Here is a 19,866-nt window from a genome sequence, read left to right as displayed (position 1 = left end):
TTTCAGTTTGCATTTCTAAAATGACCAATGAAAATTCTTTATGTATCCAGTTCTTTCCTGTTAATTTAACAGGAAGTCCAACTGATAACAGACGGAGTTCGTCCGAAAAAATATAGATATAATCTTTGTTACAAATTCCTGATAAAAACAATAGCGTCATCTTATAGGAAGAGTATATACAAACGAACTTTCATTCAGTGCTACAATTATCCAATAGAAAGCACGTAATTTCGAGAAAAAGTATTCTGGTTCCATAATTCAACCTGACGTTTATGGTTTTTGGTGCGCATGCGGGAAACCAGTCGATTATTGCGCTGAAATTTCGTCTGCAAAAAAGTTCTTTAAAGTGACTAATTCTTGAGATAAAGAAACATATATATTTCAGAAATTTCTTGTGTGTTGATCAAAAAGAAAATTCTTCTCGGAATTAAAGGAAGAGGAACTATTCTGTTTTAAAATAATACTTTGTGTATTTTTTGAGAGGTACGTGTTTTACTTACAATTTATGTTTCATTTTGTATTCTTGTTTTAAGATAAGAAATTTTCACCGAAACATAATAAGTAAAACTATATAATTATTCAATATACCATTATAAATACTCAGCGCATAATAAAAGTTATCATGGTATTGCATATGATTAAGTAAGGGTCTGAAATATTAGTTTTGTTGATGAAAGAAAGTAAAGAAATGGATTTATGCTCAGAATAATGTTAATTTATTTAACTCAGTATTTAATATAGATTCAGTACGCTTATATCATCATTAGGGTTCATAAGTATAATGCTTTTAGCCAAAGTTTGGAAAACAATGGTAATATTATAACTATAAAATATCGCGAAATGATACAACAATATGATGCGCGGTGAAATATAGTGTGATATATTTTCACAAAATGAATGAAAAAAAGAAATACCAATTTTAATGATAAAGTTAAGTATTATCATCTGAATTACCTAAATATGCTGCTTAAAAATAAATATAACTAAGTATCTAATTCTGTTTTAAGAAGCTGTTTGACTGATTTGCTTATAAACATTGTTTTTGACTCAAATCAAATTCAAGACTTCGGTGAGGTTTACAGTATAGAAATATTCATAAATGACCCAAATAACTATATGAATGGATTTCGCTTTAGTTTTTAAAAATACATATGTTGTCATATAGAAAGTGTTTGAAAGAAACTTTTTCGTTATAAAGCACTGCTGTATACATGTTTCCTTGATTATGCCCAAACATTCATTTCATAATTTACGTTATGCACACGGCCTGTACTGATGTAAACTTTCACTATCAATTATTGTCTGCCAGCAAAATACAAATTAACGTCAGGAATTCTCAAGGTGAGGATAGTGTACAGAATAAAAAGATAAAGATTTAAATAAGATGTAACAAAGCAAAAACAGATGCTGTGAAGTTTTTGTACCTTCTTTTTATCTTACGATTGCCAAGAGTAAAATATACACCGAGCAAAATGATAAGAACTTTATCGGTAGAAAAAAGCTAATACAATTTAATGTAAAACATTAATTTAAGAAAAGATAAATCTTCTACTTCACTTGCAAAAAACGTAATGGAAATGATAAGCATTTCATTGCATTTTGTTCTTTATCGTAATTGTACAGGTGCATTAGAAAATTCTTATTATATTATGTTCGTGAATTTATAACATTACTCGTAGTTTTGTTGTCTTTGTAAATAAAAAATGCTAATGGGGGATACCAATGATATCACATATATAACAAAATATAAAGTCGGATATTCACTAATGTGTAAGAAGTTAGATTTTTTGGGGTTTTTTTTATTGCATTTCAGAAATTAACAAATATTATATACTTCATAACACCTTGCTAAAAGTATTTTGTAATCTCGCTCCGCCTGTAAACAAACATTTTAAAATTAATTTGGTTATAATCTGCTATTCGATGGTCTGTCTATCCTGCTTATATACATATTACACTTTTTGAATTGTTACTTTAAAAAATCAAAATCATTAATGTTCAAAGGATCTCATTTGAAATGAAAATGTCTGTAAATTTCCGACAACGCGGAAGGTGCGTGCACAAAATTATATCTAAAAATCTGGAAACAAAGTGATCCCTCGGAAGCATTAATCACAACAAAATTACATGAAAATTGCAGACTCGGTTTGGTTGAGTCTATACATGAGGGATAGTGGATAAGTGCAACATCCCTCACGCCCCCTAGCACTGGCTTGAGCGGTACTCAATTCTCAATACTTAATAGTGCTGGCATCAATGATCAAGAAGACCAGAAACCTGCTTAACCTACTAAAAATGCAATTGAATATTTTATTAATATGTTTTATTTCTTTATATAATTCCTTTGTTGAAACTCCTTTATGATTTGACCATTAAACTATTACAAACCACGTGATTGTTCAATTGTCTTTGAGATCTTTAGTAAATTTAGCCAGTCGAAGTATCACCATACTTCTATTTACCTTTACTAGAATAACCATATGAGCTGAAATCATCGTTATCTTTAAAACATTAAAGTACGTTATCGTTTAAGTGATATCTTTCCAGTCAATTGATTTATTTTTACTTTTATTTCAGTTTTATAAAGTAACCCAAAGCACAGCCGTCAAGATGATGAAAGGTGTCATGAATCGTAGAATTCCGTAAGTTCGCATCCGGTTCTACATATAATTAAAATATGCTCTAAAATAAGATATTGTTTTATAGAAGTTTGAGGAGGTTTGAATTTAGGATAAACAACATTACTTATAAACAAATTCCTGATATTTGTAAGAAGAATTTTGTTTATAAATCTGCTACTACAATATAATTGTTGATTACGAATGTTTACGTTCGTTTGATTACTTTTAATTATTATTAAATTGTATTTATTATGAATGAATATGTTCTTAATCAAGAGTTGTTTTGCCATCAAAATGAGGAAAAGTAATTCCTAATGACTACGGCTTGGAACTCATTCTTGGTTTTTCTCCCTTTATATTATATTCTGGCAATAATTCGTTACATTGGCAGTGATGTTAATATTGTAGATCCTGTTTTCTATGCCAGACATATTTTTCATGTTGATGCAAAGATATGACACTAAATGCTTTCTTATATCTGTTGTTTATATTACGTGATGTTCATGCATTTATCTTTCTGAATAGCTGCGGTATATTTAACGCGTAAACGCATAAAACCACTGATCAAAGATAACTCAAGCGTGGATGAAAGTGTGAATCAAACATTAACAGCATCCTAGCTGGAAAACTTTTAAACTTTAGCACTATTATAATTGCGTTTTCTTTATTTTATCGAACAATGTAACATTGTCTCCTGCTTTAAAGAAAGAGAGGGAACATTGAATTCACGATGCTCAACAAAAATATGTTTTATTACATTATGAATTTGTTTTATCACCTGTGATGATGGTAACCAAAATAGAAATAAAGTATTCCCTTTAGCTATTTGAAGATAAAATACATAAAGCAGGTGCAAAAAGTAATAATTAAAATTCAGGAAAGAGCTGATACAAGTCACTTGATAAGAAAATTCCAAAATATATATTTTTTTATCCACAGACCAAACATGTACACCTTACACTGTATCTATTTATATAGTTTGTTCATCATCATAACAATTTCCGCAGCTTATGTATTCAAATTGTTAAATATAAAAAATGTAATCATTGAAACACATATCAAAAACAAATAAAAATCTACATATAACTTGTAAGCTTATCCTTGAATACAAACCCTACACCACTTGGCCATGTATATTGAGCATGTCAAGTTTTGACTGCAGGAAAAAGATAATATATATTTTCTTTCTTTTTCTACAGAAAAGAGATCTTGGATCTCTTTGAAAAATACATTGCTAACAACGTAAGGCATCTAGACAGAAAAGATGCCATTGCCATGTTACAAAAAGAATTTGGTTTGGACGAAGAACAGGCGGCAACAATGTTTGACACATTCGATAAAGACCAGAACGGACAAATGAGCATTTGGGAATTTCAACAGTTTTATGTTTGCATGGGAACACAGTGAGTACCTCTTGTGGTTTTCTAGCAGTATGAGTTTTTTTTAAAGATTCCCGGACCATTGTTTTATCTTGTCAAATAAGTTCTTATAGTAATTATTGGCCATTTGACCTTTTAGTCTTTTCTTATTCATTCTTCTTAAATAGACATTGACATATTTAACCTTTACATTTTTATGAGGTAAATTGTGAAGTTATATGTCTTTCATACAATATAAGATTATAATGGCTGAGTATAAAGTTGATTTTTCTGTGTTGATATTGTATTTTGGGGTTTTATTACTATTTCGAGCCAAGAGATGAACCTGTGCATGCTTATACATGTAGCATTTGTATTGATGTATGTGGTGTCAATTGTATGTAAGAAGCAAATGGAAATTGTACCCGGATAACTAAAGTTCTATAAGTAGCAAATATGGGTTAAGATGGTATGATAAATCTATGTTAAATACAAACAAGCAAAGTGTTTTAAAGTAATGATCCACTATCAAAGCGAAAATAGACCAAAAGGAAAATTGAAGTTGGTAATTGTCTTACGTTTGCACGCATGTTTGTTTACCATGTTGTAAAATTACTATGATTAATGTGATTTTTCTTGATATATTTCTGTGACAGTTCGTCTAATCCAATTTGCAGTGCAAAGGAAGTAGTGGAAAAGTTTAAAGAAATCGACTCCGACGGCAGTGGTAAAATAGACCGCAACGAGGCTGTAGAAGGACTTAAAACCCTCAAAACAGCAACTGGCCGACCTCTTGACCCCAAAGAAATCGAGTTCTTTATTGAAACAACTTCAGATGAAGATGGCCAGATAAATCTCGGGTCCTTCACGAACTTGCTTTACAGGTTAAGACTCTATAATGCTCCTCCGCCATCCAAGACGATGAAAATCAAAAGTGCTAAAGCAAGTTAGATTTTGATGTAACAAATGTACCAAATTGTCTTTCGATTTTAACGCCGCTGGGACGTTGCTCCAGTTGATAGCTCTGCATGAAATGATTCCATTTGGACAACGAATAACCTTTGCACATAGACAATTAATCTCAGCAACGTAGTTTTGTTCTCTATTCCAATGTTTTGTGACTTTTTGTGAAATATCAGTTCACAAGACTGTTAACAACTGTGGATGATATTACGGAAAACATTGAATAACTGAATATACAATATACTGAAATAAACAAAAGTATGTCAGAAAAGCTGAAAAACTTAAAAAATGTAACACATATTTCGAGTACATTATACAAAAGAAAATGCTGATATAATGCAAGAAAGTAACAATAAAGTCGTATATTATTCAACAGCCTTTCTTGCTTTGTTTTTGCTCAAGGAATACACAGTCAAACCAAACTTTAGTATATCATAGATAATGCTACAAATCATCGTAACTCATGTTTTTATTCGCGCATTAGCCATCTTACCATGTTGACATGTGCTCATCATTCACAATGGTCTATACCACGCGTTGTATTTCATATCGTCATGCATGCTCATTATGCACATATATTTGTTCATTTTTTATATATATTTATTTACTGAAATAAAATTATATAAATTGTCATGTCTTTGTTATATTTTTCATCCTGATACAATAAGAAATACATACTTGATACGTATTGAATAGTTAATGAATATCAAGGGAGACAATTCGTTACCACATAAAACAAGTATGTCAAGGGAGTCAATTCGTGAGACGCAAAACAGAAAAATTCTTTTTTACATTGCACTAGGCAGAAATGAAAAACACATTTTGAGGTTTACATAAAATAAGCACGTGTTTCATATATCTTTTTATAACTCTTTTTGATTGATCGACGTAATCGCGTTTGTAGGCTTATCAAAAGGCTGGGCTTATCAGCTTATTATCACGGACGAAGAAAATGTCTATATGATATAAATCTTTTGTATCTTATACACATCAAATACAACTTTGCGTACCTTTCCTGTAAATGTTATAAATTATTTTTGTTTCATGATTAATTTTTTTAAATTAACTGAGAATGAGAGATGTTTCAAATATTGTAAATTCCAACAAAGTTTATTTTTAATAAGATATCTTAAAGTGTCGAAATACCTTAAAATCTAATCTCAATACCCAGTTAACAGACAGGTGCAGTATCTTGTAAATACAGACTCAAATCATAAAAGTATATTTTTATAGCATCGATAGCTAAATGTTACACATTTTATTGAGGGAAACACCATTGTCTTTTGAGATTGCAAACATATAAGCAGCAAAAGAAAAAAAAACAATGCGCGTTTGTAAATATTTTATGTCAGCAATAAAAAAGAACAATGCGTATTTATGAATATTTTATGAAGCCGATCAACATTGGCAAAAGCCACCTCTTTTCTTAAAAATGAATTTATTTGCATTTAAACTGATGAATAGAAAGTTACGTTCATTCATGGTGTCTCGGGACCTGTTTGCTTTTGTGTGTACAAGAAAAATAGCGGTTCTATGTCATTTCAATACCTTTAAATAAGAATTAATGTTAACTACATAATTAATTTTAAACCTAATGCATGATACGTATTTAAACCTTATCAAACATTTTTTTTTCAAATCAAGAATTAGAATTACCTGAATATTCTGAGAAAACCCAAGGGAGAATTTACTTATATTACATTTAATTTACTGTAACATTTGTATGAAACGGAAATTATAACTTTGGCAAATAAATACAATAGAATTACACTTTATACGATAAAGGAAATAATAATTTTAATAATAAAGTATATAGCATTTAATCCACTGTAAACACAGAGAAAAGAATAATGCATGTTTGCCTATAGACAAGAAAATTAATACATATGTATTATAGTATATAACATCAGGGTTCCTTCTAAACCTTAAAACAAGTAAATTAATAAAAATTAAAAAATGATAGCAAACAGAAATGTATAATTGCATATTAAGAACCAAAATAATATTTATAATAATAGAAATGTCAATAAAAATAAATAAATGACAATGGAGAAAGGTAGAAAGGTAGAAAATTATCAAGAACAATAAAAATCATTGTTATTATCGACACGTGAATTACAACAAATAAATTACATTGAACGATCCAACACAGATAAAAAGATAGATAACATATACAGAACAATCAAAAATATTTGAAATCATAAACTTGAACTACTATAAATGAGCCGCGCCATGACAAAATCAACATAATGGGTTTGCGACCAGCATGGATCCAGACCAGCCTGCGCATCCGCGCAGATGCGCAGGCTGGTCTGGATCCATGCTGGTCGCAAACCCATTATGTTGGTTTTATCATGGCGCGGCTCAAATGAATGAAAAGAACTTTTCTGAAAATATAGCCAAGAAGATAAATTTATGCATATAAAGAACAAAAACAATACTTGTAATCGCCTACAAGTGAATTTAAATACAAATTGTTCCTGCTACTATAGAAAAGGGAAATACTGAAAACAAATCAATATGATCCACTTGGAAACTATGTTTCGCAAAAACATTTGAAAAATTAAGGCGACATATTGGAACTACTTTCAGTCACTTGGTGAAATTACGGCGTCCATGTGTCACTTTTGCGGCAAAAGTGATGCAGTAATATTTTTGTACAATGGAAGATAATAACAGTGATATGAGAAACTGTCAATTAGTCCTCTAAATCAGGTATAAACAACGTTTGTAAAAGTTGCTGAAGACGTTAATTTCTTACGAACGCGTTGTTGTATTTGTGCTCTAAATCGAAGTATACGGAAGAGAACAGAAAATCATATATAGCGTATCGTGTTTTTTTCGGTGGTCGAGAACAGTAAAGTCTTTTGTCGATAAAGACAATTTCATTTCTAAATGCTGTAAGGCACTTCACATCATTAAAGGTTCTATGTGTGAAATCAAGATATATTAACACAATTTGTTATTACGGATACAGTCGTCAAGTATTCATTTTCGATAAAATCCGATCGTCTTTCGCAGAGGCCTGAAATTAGACAAGTGAGTCAAAAACTGCTTGTTGGACATAAATACTTATTCCGATTTTTTATTGGTTTTAAGTACTTTTTGGCAACTTAGAAAGTTATCATGTATTGGGTACTTCAGGGTTAACCGATATTTCTATTCCTTCAGTACCATTAATTATATTGTTGAAGATTGACACTGCTAAAACCGGTGCTGGGGAGAGGGGCATAGACTCATTGCACGTTTTTCATCTCTCATAAGCATACCCAATACCTATTTTATTTAATTTCTCTTACTCTTCAGGTGTCCTGTTTAAAAATTGTAAGATTAATCCTTCAACGTTTTTATTTTTCATTTTATTGCGATCAAAAGTTATTGCGATCAAAACATGCAATTAACTTAATATTTGAGTGAGAGGTGGCACCTGTTTCTAAAGCACTAAGAGGTAATGTTTCTCATAACCATGCTCTGATAAGGGTGATGAGATCCTCAAGAGAATGGTAATTTAATTGTGATTGAGAAGGTATATTGTGGTAAGCAAACGCATTTTACATAACTAATTAAATGAAATGAAATTTGCGACTTATATAACAATAATTGTCTATTTTTGACCCAAAGACTTTACAGTTTTTTTTATTTATCTGAATTCATGATATTATGTTAAGTTTGTGATTAAGTAATCCTATTTTATATTTATATACTCTTATGTAAATTAAGCATTTTTTAAGAAGCATTGATTATCTGCAACAAAGTAACTATTATCAAAATATTGACCTTATGGACATTATAATTGAACCCCACAATTTCATGTATTATTTCTATGAGTTTTATTTGCTGAAGGAAATCATCTTGTGTCTTGAAATTGTTATCAAAATGGTATAAATGGGTAGTATTGAAGAATACAACCATTATTGGATGCTCAGCTTGCTTTCGGCAAAATGACTGGATAAACCAGACCAACTTTAGACGTTGGGTGTCTTCTGGGTGCCCTGCTTGGGTGTGTTTGGGGTTGCGTCCTGTGAACGTTGCCTTTGCGCCTTGTTGATCTTTATTCTTGTGTTTTTTTTTAATAGTTAAAAATAGAATTTATCATTTATAAATGAAGTTGAGTAATTACGGCAACCTTTTCAGCAAATTATGGTCTGAAATAGACGAGGGAAGTTGCAAAAGAGTGAAAATGGGTAAAATATTTCAGATTACAAAATGTTACCATTTTTGTAATTATTTCTATGTCACCATTTATGGTTTGGTCTATCTGCTCATAGATTTTGATAGATTTGCATACATAATGAAGTACTATTTTCATCATTTTACAATAGGATTTTTGTATGTTATTTTATAAAACACAAGTGCAAGATAAGAAAATACTGATAAGCTCAACATTATATCACCATATCTTTAATATATCTTTATCATTTTTTATAAATGCTGTAGTATATAGAAATATTGTTTATTGGACGTTTTCTTACGTTATCAATAAATTTCCTGCAAACATATCTACTTGTAACATACTTAAAATCTTTTATTCGAGCATATGTTCGGCATAAAATTTTATCTGTTAAATGTCTATATTTTTATCTTCAAGTAAAATATATGTTGAATTTTTAATGAAAGACTTTAAATTACTGGCTACTTATTTTAAATTACATTTTTAAATTTCCGATTAATAACTTTAACTTTTGCACTTTTCGCAAGTGTAATATGAACTATGATCTTCTTTGTTTATTTTTTTGTAATAAAGAATATATCTATTACCTCAACTATTTTCATGTGCTACTTTTATAGTGTGGACATAGAAGGAGAGTTAATTATTGAGAGACAATATTATCTGAAGGTCACTGTTCTTTGTTATTATATTACAAATCTTACATGTCGGTATTGTGGCCAGAAGGTATGTAAGCTTTACATCATGTTACTTTTATCTGTGTCCGACACCATATTATTATTATCTTTGACCAGGGTCTTCAATTTTATATTGTTCTTTTCTATTTGAAAGACTCTGCTTTGACAGAGTTCATTTTTATCATTTAAGAATCAGTGTTTGTTCCTATATTAACATTCAAACTCTTAACTATAGCTTGAATAACATGAAGGTATTTTATGGATTTAGCAGTGTTTCAACAGAAATTAAGATTTTATTGTATATCAATGGGAAAATGTGCACACCATATCGGGAATCCAATTGTTTCTTATCAACTTGAAATGCACATGCACCATTATTTAATTCTCAATGCGTGAGGCATCTATGTAAGGGAAACATCGTCGAAGTCAAACTGTCTTTTGTTCAATTTATTTAGCTCTTTGTAAAACAAAACTAAAATCTTTTTTAAGAAAATAACAAAATGAAAATCTATATTTTGAGAAAAAAATGTTTTATTATTTATCTTTGGTTGAAGTAATCTTATTTTTTACTGCTAATGTTTTCAGTTTTGTTCCTGTATGATTGTCAGACTAACGCTTTCTTCGTCATGAAAGAGGAATGCGTGTCTGTGCAGACTGTAAAAACGTCAAGGTAATTCAAAATTTTATAGCATTCATAAAACGTTCACATTTTTATGCAGCTAGCAAAATATAAGTGAAGAAACTCATAAAATATAAATAATATTTTGTGTTAGATTATAGAACATTGTTTTTTAAGATTCAGAACAAACAAGTTCTAGATATTTACTTGTTTACTGGACATATTTTTTATTCTGATGTTTTATTTGAAATTTATTCCCTACAAATGTAGAAAGACATTTGTATGTTTATTTGAATGTTTTATTTGTAATTTGAACAAGACAAACATATAGTTTTATTTGTATATATCATCATTTATTCAATCATCATCAAATAGGAACTTTTGAAAAGAATGAAGAACACTTGAAATTCATTAATATAACTGTGGCGTACATTTGTGTTAGTATCTATACTTATGATGTTCTCCAGCAGTCTGTTTAAACATGTTACTGTAATATTAAAAACAATTGCTTAATGTAGTAAACATTGCTCGCTGAGGGTTTTCCAGGTTGAGGAGATGATAAATTCAAAGATGTCAGAAGAGGTAATCCAACATATCCTGACTACCATACCCCCTGTGGTAATGAATTGCAGAATCATTTCCTTTGCCTTCACATCTATCTATTAGTTTCTCGGATCAGATAAAAACTGGCAGTATCTTCAGTAATATAGATATTATAACAGTTTGAGCTACCGAGTGGGAAATCACGCAAACAATCAATTTTATAATTTTCAAAATCTTATTCTCAAATATATTTATAACATGTTACAGCATTCTTTTTAGTTTTAAGATTTTATGTTCATGTTTTATTACCGTTTATTAACAAGTAAAAATGATTTTATGTTTATAGTTATAGCGTGAAAATATCGAACCGGAAACATGTTTGTGCTTACAGTAGTGAAGTGTAGGAGTTTATGCGCACGCCCATGTTCTACACATTGATATATACTCTCATCCCTGATTGATCTGTGATCTGTGATCGACGACAGGTAAAACCAGGAAACATGGCTATGAGGAATAGAAAAATTCCGTAAGTTTGTTTTCTATTAATTTATTCAGTTATCTTCTCGCCAGAAAATTGACGTTTCTTTTTCTCTATGCTAACACAAAAAATCACTACTTCTGAATGAAGTAAAATGTAACATAGACATTAAAAACGCTACTTCTAAACGAGAACGAAGAAAAAATGTAACATGGACAAAAAAGGCGCAATTTAAATTTTAAAAACATTGACTTTTACATTTTCAAAGATTCAAAGCTTAATTGATGTCTTGTAAATGTATGAAGATTGCTTTACATACTGAAAATTGTTCAAATAATATAACCCAGCTTGGTCTACTAACATACCATTATATAAATAACGATTGCATAACACTTTTTGTACTGTTGTCCGAACTTTCCTCCGACTTAAGATATTCCCTAATATTAAAATATTTTATTACATACAATAAAGAAAAGTAAAACATGTCTTTAAAATGACATTCAACTTTAAAAAATAAGACACATAACATCACCAGACGTGTGATAGAGTTAACATTGATTTAAAAATTATAAAAAAAAATGCCGAAGGAAAGATGCCGTATTCACAATTCATGTAATTTTTAACGTTGTACTTAATTAAACGTATTTCTACTCTGTTAATAACAGAGTAATAGTTAAGTTGAAATATTTTGACTTATCAAATGCTTACATTAGTGTAGATCTATATTATTATAACAAATTTTTTTACATAATCAAATTAATCAAAAGCGACTCAAATACAATTCGACTCAAATACATTTCGAATACTCGCATTCATTGAGCAAAAATAATTTCAAAAACACTTAATCACTTTATTTATACTCTTAACAATAGTCTAGCTTTTAGAAAACATACTGTTTATAAATATATTCACGCATCCGTCGCAGACTGTTTTGGCTTTCATAAAATTCATTTCACCGCCTACATAAACAAAACGTGATTAAATTAAATGCACTGTAATACCGTTAATCAGCTGTGGTCTATAAGAAACGTCTCAGACGCCAGAACGCTACCTTTTTATCTATATATTATTTTGCTGACGATTTAGGATGTGCATATAATTACGAACCAGAGAATATCATGCAGTGTTATGTAAATACTTATTCAACTATCGTACATTATCAGTCAAATGCGCATCATTATATCAATATCTCTAAATCAACGATATCTGTAGATATGAAGATAAGGAACGCGTCTTGATAGAAAACGCGTCTTGCGCATCTATGTTTAAGATAGGAATGCCTAGTAAAAATATGGTAAATAAATCACCAATGCATTGTACACTCATATACACATGTTTACTATTGGCAACTTAATCAGTTCAGAGGCGAAGTAATTCAAAAAGGTATGCTAATAACGTATATACTCGCTTTGTATTCAAACTTGGCTTAAAAAAAAGACGAATGCCGTCTGTTATAAAGAAACCCCTAGACTTACTACACCTGTATTAATCATACACCGATTGAAACAGTCATACATTTTTTGGCATGTATATAACATCAGAAATTTCGGCTAATGTAAATAACATAAACATAGCATCACGGCTTAATTGCTTCTCAACCAAATATTATATTCTCATCGTTAGTATATTCATCGCGATGTTGCTTGTTTTCAAACATTACATTACTGAGCAAAAAGAAAAAACAACAAAAAAATTTCAGATGCGTTGAGTATATAAATTATTATCTGTTTTCATTATCACATATCAAGCGTTATTTAATTGCGTACAGCATAACTCAAACATTTGTTTTGCCGAAAATGTCATTTACTTTGTAAATCGTTAAAAGCCTCAGAAATACGGAAGAAAGATATTTGATAATAGATGTATTGTACAATGTAGTATACAAACGCTTAAATCTAATTCGTACATAGCAATTTCTTATTAACAAATTGGATTTAATTATTTCAGTTAAATTACAAAAATAAAATCTACATACGAATCACAATTTATCTGTACCATCGTGTATATTATTAATATTCAAACACATTGGAAAACATTAGAACGCGAATTAAGCTATTGTTATCCATCGTTACGCTAAACATACATTTCGTGGCCTAAGTGCAGTACAGAATAAGCTCTTCTAAATTTAATATGAGTTTATCAGTTATTGTACTAAGGTGACAATTTTTGTAAGTGTCCAGAGGACTTGTAATGAAATAAAGGACATGTTTAGCGGAATAAAATATTTTGATAACGAATTTTGATACTGATAAATGCCATGAAATGTTGTTAATGATTTTACTATTGCAATCATACAATTATTCCAATACGGCAAGCAATATACATACAATTAATCAGTTTACTAAAGGTGATGAACGTTTGATCCATATATCAATTTTGTTATGATGGTATCTCGAACCACTATTTCCCTAGAATAAAATCATTTTCGTCAGATGAACTACGATCAAGAAAGAAATCGTTATTGTCTAAAGGTTTCCATAATTTCTTCTTTGAAACAATGGTTAACTAACAGTAAACACATATGATAACACTTTACACATTTCATATTTTATTGCCCTTTACTTCATTTTATGCGGAAATTCCACACAGGAGATGAATACCTTGTTCTATATAGGCTAAGTCAGAACTCTTCTGCTAACTTTTGTTTCGACATGCAAACATATTTTGTTGAATTAGCGGTTGATGATGCCATAAAAACGGTTGATTATTCTGTTTATGACATAAACCTGAAACTACACCATTTTTAATACCCAGTTGAAGTATATTTGCAAAGAGTTAAGTCAAAATATTTGTTTACGGCAATATGATTCTCACCAACACATTTTTTTATAACAATAATTTTCAATTTAGAATAGTTGTCAAATAATGAGATTTGTTTAGTTCGACCACAATTTGCCGTGCAACTCTTGTCCAGCACTTTTAAATTATCCTAATATTTAACCTAACAACCAAATGCCAACATATACAAATTATTATTAAGTAAAAGCATTATCTGTATCAATAAAATATAACAACGATGTTTTCCTAGATACATGTTTAAGACAAAGTTTTCGGTATTTTGCCCAGCATTATATGTATACGTGAAAACGACTGAGTAGTCTGCTAAAATTACCGCCAAAATAACATTTGCCACAGACATTCGCACTAATGAGATATGAAATACCTCAAACTATCGCATTAACATCTATGACCTCGTAATAATATGGCTTATATTTCCTTTTTTAAACATTTTATAAACAACTGTTACATGTGTCTACCATCAGAGCTTTTATCAGACATTACTTCATAGGCTAAGTCATAGGCTAAGAAATCTACTTATCAAATAATTTGACTTTATTTGCTATTGACACAAGCTACCTCGCATTAATAATATATGTTATTTTGGTTTTGGAGTGATGTGGATATATTACCTGTTAAGATTTTATATCACCCGAGCCGTTAGGCGAGGGTGATATTTTATCTTGGCAGGTAATATATCCACATATATCACTCCAAAATCAAAATAATAATTTTATTACCCTTCCCCTGCCGAGTTTAGACGATTTTTAAAAAAATCATTGCTGTTTCAAATGAAACGACGAAATAAGATTCCCTTTAGGGTACCTCTTCGTCACAACATGACGTCACATAAATACATGACGCATTTTCCCGTACCTAACGAATGTAAACAAGAGAAAAGGAACGCACTTTTTTGTAATTAATATCAAGCTTTCACAAGGTCATATTTGTTTTCCATACCGATGGTAATATGTATCATTACTCTACTTTGGTAAATATTTATCATTTGACAGTTAAAAAGTGCTTTTAAATCGGAATTTACACCGCGTAAAATCGAACCGTACGCGCATCACCTCAGTGCATGTTGTTTACAACGTTGGGTACCCAACGGGGAAATTTAGTGTGAATATTACCCGTCTGGCTCGGTTATATCAATTTCTTTCGGGTGATCAATATCCAATCAAAAAGGCGGAAAAAATCTGGAAGGGTAATAATATGGGTTATGTTTCCTTTTAAAACAGTTTATAAACAACTCTTACATATGTCTACCATCAGAGCTAATATCAATCATTTGTTCATGGCTAAGGGAATCTTCCTATTGTTATAATTTGATTTTAATTCTCTCTATGTGCACAATATATAGCATTGAATCATCATCAGTACCCTAAATTGACAGAAATCGTGTATTATTATGTGCGTCTGCATGTAAAATGATTATATTATAGGACCTGTCATATTGGTGAAACAGCCATTTATTTCAGTTCATCTTCATTTTTTTTTGGATGATGTCATAACTTGGAAGACATATTCAGCAGTGCTCTTAGACATGCCACTTAACTTTTCAGAATCTGCAATTATTATCTAAATTGCACAATGTGTTTCTGTGTGATCAGAACCTCAATATAGTTACTTTATTCATTCAGTTTTTACACAAGCAATTAGGTTACCGAACACGTATCATGCATGCTTATCTATTTTATTGCGCAACATCTTCTCTGGCACTACTGTAAATTATGTGTGTTTCTCCCTATACCTGATATGTTTTGATAGTATATACAGATAATTCGACGTACGAGTTTTATATGCCTGTAAAATATAACTCAGGTTTTCATATCATGACATGTTAATATGGACGCGTCTGCTTCTGTCATGGAGATTATAATATAGTACAAGAAAAATTGGAAATGTTTTATCCTTAATACTTTGAGTTTACGTTCTAAAGAGAAGTTGAAAAAATTTGTTCAACATTTTGATGATTTTCTCTCACTATGTTGGCTTTTCTACAAAAATGACACAAAAAATAATAAAATAAACAAAAAAACCTACATTAAACTTGCATAGTTGATCCACCATATATAATTTTTGAATTCTCGAACACCCAAGATATATGAAAATGTACATTAGGTTTTGATATTTATTACGGTTATCCAAAATATTTTATTATCGATTTTCAAAAAAACTCATTTGAAATAACTTTTCGTTTGCATTTTCAGGAAGGAGGTGTTAGCCGTGTTTGAAAAGTATATGAAGAATAATGTGAGAAATCTGAAGAAAGAACAAGCTCTGGAATTGTTTCAACAAGAATTTGGTCTTGATGATGAACAGGGACAGATCATGTTCGATACATTTGACAAGGATAAGAATGGAATAATGAGCATATGGGAGTTTCAGCAATTTTACATGAGCGTCGGCGATTGGTAAGCATTTTGATACAAATCAGAAGCCAGACAAAATCCACGAAATTAGCTTTATAAAAGAAAAAAATTGATAGCGCTATGAGGGTAATCATTTTGTGGTTGAAATATAATACAATAGACTATTTTCGAAGAAAAACAAATGATTGAAGACGCATTACTTATTATACTTAAATCTTTTGTTTTGTTTTTCCAAATTCAACGATTTTATTTTGGAACTATTAAGGAAACCTACACATTTTTCTTTATGGTATTTTTTTCCGCATTATTGCCAGTATCAATGTTTTGAAACACGATTGGTATTTACATAACAAATAATTAAAAAAACACCGTGTTTCTTGTATCTTACCACATATACATATATATATCCAGAAATAAAATGACATTGGGGTATGATAAGCATTTTAATCTCAAATGAAATATTGAAGTAAAAAAAGAATCCATCAACAACGCTCACTCGCAGGCTACATTTGATTGCGCGTGTTTATAGAAGATATTTTTGCAAAGAACCGCTAGCACAGTATTAGCAAAATTTAGCATGAAAGAGTTTAACATAGAATTATATTTAGAAACATCCACACATGAATTATATCATATATGAGCCAGTATTTGTCGCGAGATTAAGTTGTATTAACAGATTTGAACAATTTACAGCTTTGTAAGATATCTATTTAAAACATTAATAACGAAGTAAGTCAGAACCAATTACATAAAAGTCTTTTGAAATTATAACGAAATACATTCACATGATTTTGGCATGTGAAATAACAGAGACTGCACAGCGATTTGTTTTTCAATTGATATATGTATTTAAATCAGTGATATAGAAACTGTTAATGCATTCTGTAAATCTACGTTCGGAGTCAAGTAACAAGAGTTTTCTTTTATCTTTCCTGCAAATATCTCAATTTGTAAGATGTCGCTATCAAGATAAATATATTATGTCCGTGCTTTCGTGCCATATCAACTTTGACAGTAACATTTCTTTAAAATATATGTTTTTATCTCGTTCACTACATGTAGAGATATTTTTGTCTTGGGGTGATCAGATTTAACCTCTATTTACCCTCCGGATAATTTCTTTATCGTTATTATCGTCAACATCCATCAGCAGTTCCATAGAGGAAATTCTACGTCTTCTTCTAAACATATTCAATGTTTATTATGATATGATTTACACAAATAGAGAAAAACATAATCCCTGAATCCCTTAAGACCATCCAGAAAAGGCAATATTAAAAATGTTGGAAGATCGGTTTGATTGAGCATGTTTATGGACGGTTGTTGTAATTGCAATTTACCGTCCACGCCCACTAGCACGGGCTAAAGAAGAGTTGAACATTTAAACATGAAAATGGTGAAATTTTGAATTAAGATTCATCTGCAGATGTGTTTCATCTTTTCAAATGCTGCTATTTTCCCTCTTAATTTTAGTGCCCAGGATGTGATAAACAAATTCAAAGAAATAGACGCAGATGGAAGCGGCAAGCTGGACAGTGATGAGGCAAAGGAAGGCCTCAAAACATTAAAAACTGCAACTGGAAGAAATTTAGAAGAAAAGGAAATAGATTTTTTTATGAAAAGCTGTAAAGGTGAAGACGGCATGATAGATCTTGGCCAGTTTATGAATCTTTTATATACATTAAAACTTTATAAAGCTCCAGCCCCGAAGAAATAATTGATGAAAGTGTTGAAGGACTTGAGTATTCTTTGAAGTGTACATTTAAAGAAAAATGCAATGGTGTTTTACATTTATAATATACGTGTTTTTTATAATTACATATATATTTTTGTAGGGGTTATTCTAGATAATCATTTACTAACATTATTTTTTTGTTATAAACTTCCCGATATTCAATTCAGAATTCTAGAAGTGAAGTTCCCAATGAAAATCAAAGCAGTAGAGGTTTTAAAGTATTGAGAAAGGCACAAAGGTTCAAAATATATGCTGCAATTAATCACAATTAAGTTGCGTCAGTTTTAGAAAAGAACAAAATGAGATGTATATGCATGTAGATGTTTTGTATCAACATATTTACGTTGTAATGTATTAAACCTTTAGACAGGCGAAAACTGGTTCTAACTATCCCACCAGTGCAGAAAAAGACCACGTACTGGACTGTACGTAATTCAGACAGTAAATATTTTGAATGGTTTTGTCCGTCTTTCATTCCGGACAAGTCAATTTTAGATATTATGCGTAATAAGGGTTTGATTTAGTTCCAATCCTATTCCGACAATTTGTTACTACATTGTACTACAGAGTAAAAATACACTTTTCGATATTTCGGGTAGGGTAATTTAAGCCATGCTTGAGTGCATTTTGTGTTAAATTAAATCAACTTAAGAATTTCCATAATTATATCATTAGGCTTTTACACGGAAATGAGAGTAATTTCAGAATTGTTACACTTCATTTCCAGCAACATTCAAATCGTATTTGGGGTGATTTGCTTGACCTCTATATATCATTGTTTGTTAACAGATAATTGGAATATATATACTGTATTAATACTTGCTTTTTTATATGTTTCTTTGAGATGGAATGTATTCTTCTGTATTTTTTTGTTAATAAATATTCTATTAAACTAAGTCTTGATCTCATTTTTAAAGTTCTTTTTTAAAGTGGTAAACTAATTTGTACGGATGTTATACTATAAGACGTCATTAGTTACGGGGTATGTGATCACGTGATATTTGTTTATGGTAACAGTGAGTCACCGCAAATGGTATTTGCTAAATTTTCGTTATGTCTTTCAATATTTGAACATGTTTAGATGAGTATTTGCCAAATGTAATGGTATAAAATGTTACATTAGAAAAATATATACCATTAGAATAAGAAAATATTTGTCATGGTATATATTAATTATTAAAACATTGAAAGATACAATGAAAACAATAGCAAACAAAAATTAGAAGTGATCACATTTACCGTAAACAAATGTCGCGTGATCACCCACCCTGATTTATGTAACTCTTTTTACTGTTTTTAACAGGAACATTGGACACTCACTTAATGGCTGTTACCTTGCTGATATATTTATCATTCGGCAACACACAGACATATTGTTTGCTCGTTACAAATGTATATACAATATTAAGTAAATTTAACGACAAATCTGTTTAAATGTTTTTATTCCTAAATAACCGAAAGGCGGGAATGGCGACAAAAACTATTGAATATGCCGTTTGCAACATTTACAAAGAAGAATCTTTACTTCGAATGCTGCAATGAAAAAATATA

The 19,866-nt window shown here is 30.3% G+C and overlaps 2 protein-coding genes across 3 annotated transcripts; both read left to right on the top strand.

Annotated features, from left to right (window-relative positions):
• Positions 1–273: 273 nt before the first annotated feature.
• Positions 274–5,573, top strand: LOC132720861 (uncharacterized). 2 transcript variants are annotated; one of them, XM_060705088.1, is made up of 4 exons: positions 274–483; positions 2,578–2,642; positions 3,821–4,024; positions 4,636–5,573. In XM_060705088.1, exons 2-4 carry the CDS (start codon positions 2,611–2,613, stop codon positions 4,928–4,930), a joined length of 531 nt encoding a protein of 176 aa, XP_060561071.1. In that variant the 5' UTR covers positions 274–483; positions 2,578–2,610; the 3' UTR covers positions 4,931–5,573. The 2 variants fall into 2 exon arrangements, with proteins under 2 accessions (XP_060561071.1, XP_060561078.1); XM_060705095.1 differs by having other exon boundaries at positions 277–483; positions 4,657–5,573.
• Positions 5,574–11,312: 5,739 nt separating this feature from the next.
• On the top strand, positions 11,313–19,211 carry LOC132720852 (calcium-binding protein 1-like). The gene is made up of 3 exons (XM_060705079.1): positions 11,313–11,475; positions 16,419–16,622; positions 18,054–19,211. The coding sequence occupies exons 1-3, from the start codon at positions 11,450–11,452 to the stop codon at positions 18,295–18,297; spliced, it is 474 nt and encodes a 157-aa protein (XP_060561062.1). The 5' UTR covers positions 11,313–11,449; the 3' UTR covers positions 18,298–19,211.
• Positions 19,212–19,866: the final 655 nt, after the last annotated feature.

The sequence above is a fragment of the Ruditapes philippinarum genome, unplaced genomic scaffold (genome assembly GCF_026571515.1).
Source record: "Ruditapes philippinarum isolate M1 unplaced genomic scaffold, ASM2657151v2 ctg25_1_1_1_1, whole genome shotgun sequence".
Lineage (NCBI taxonomy): Eukaryota > Metazoa > Mollusca > Bivalvia > Venerida > Veneridae > Ruditapes > Ruditapes philippinarum.
Note: the sequence above shows the minus strand (reverse complement) of the source record. Positions and strands in the feature narration are given on the sequence as shown.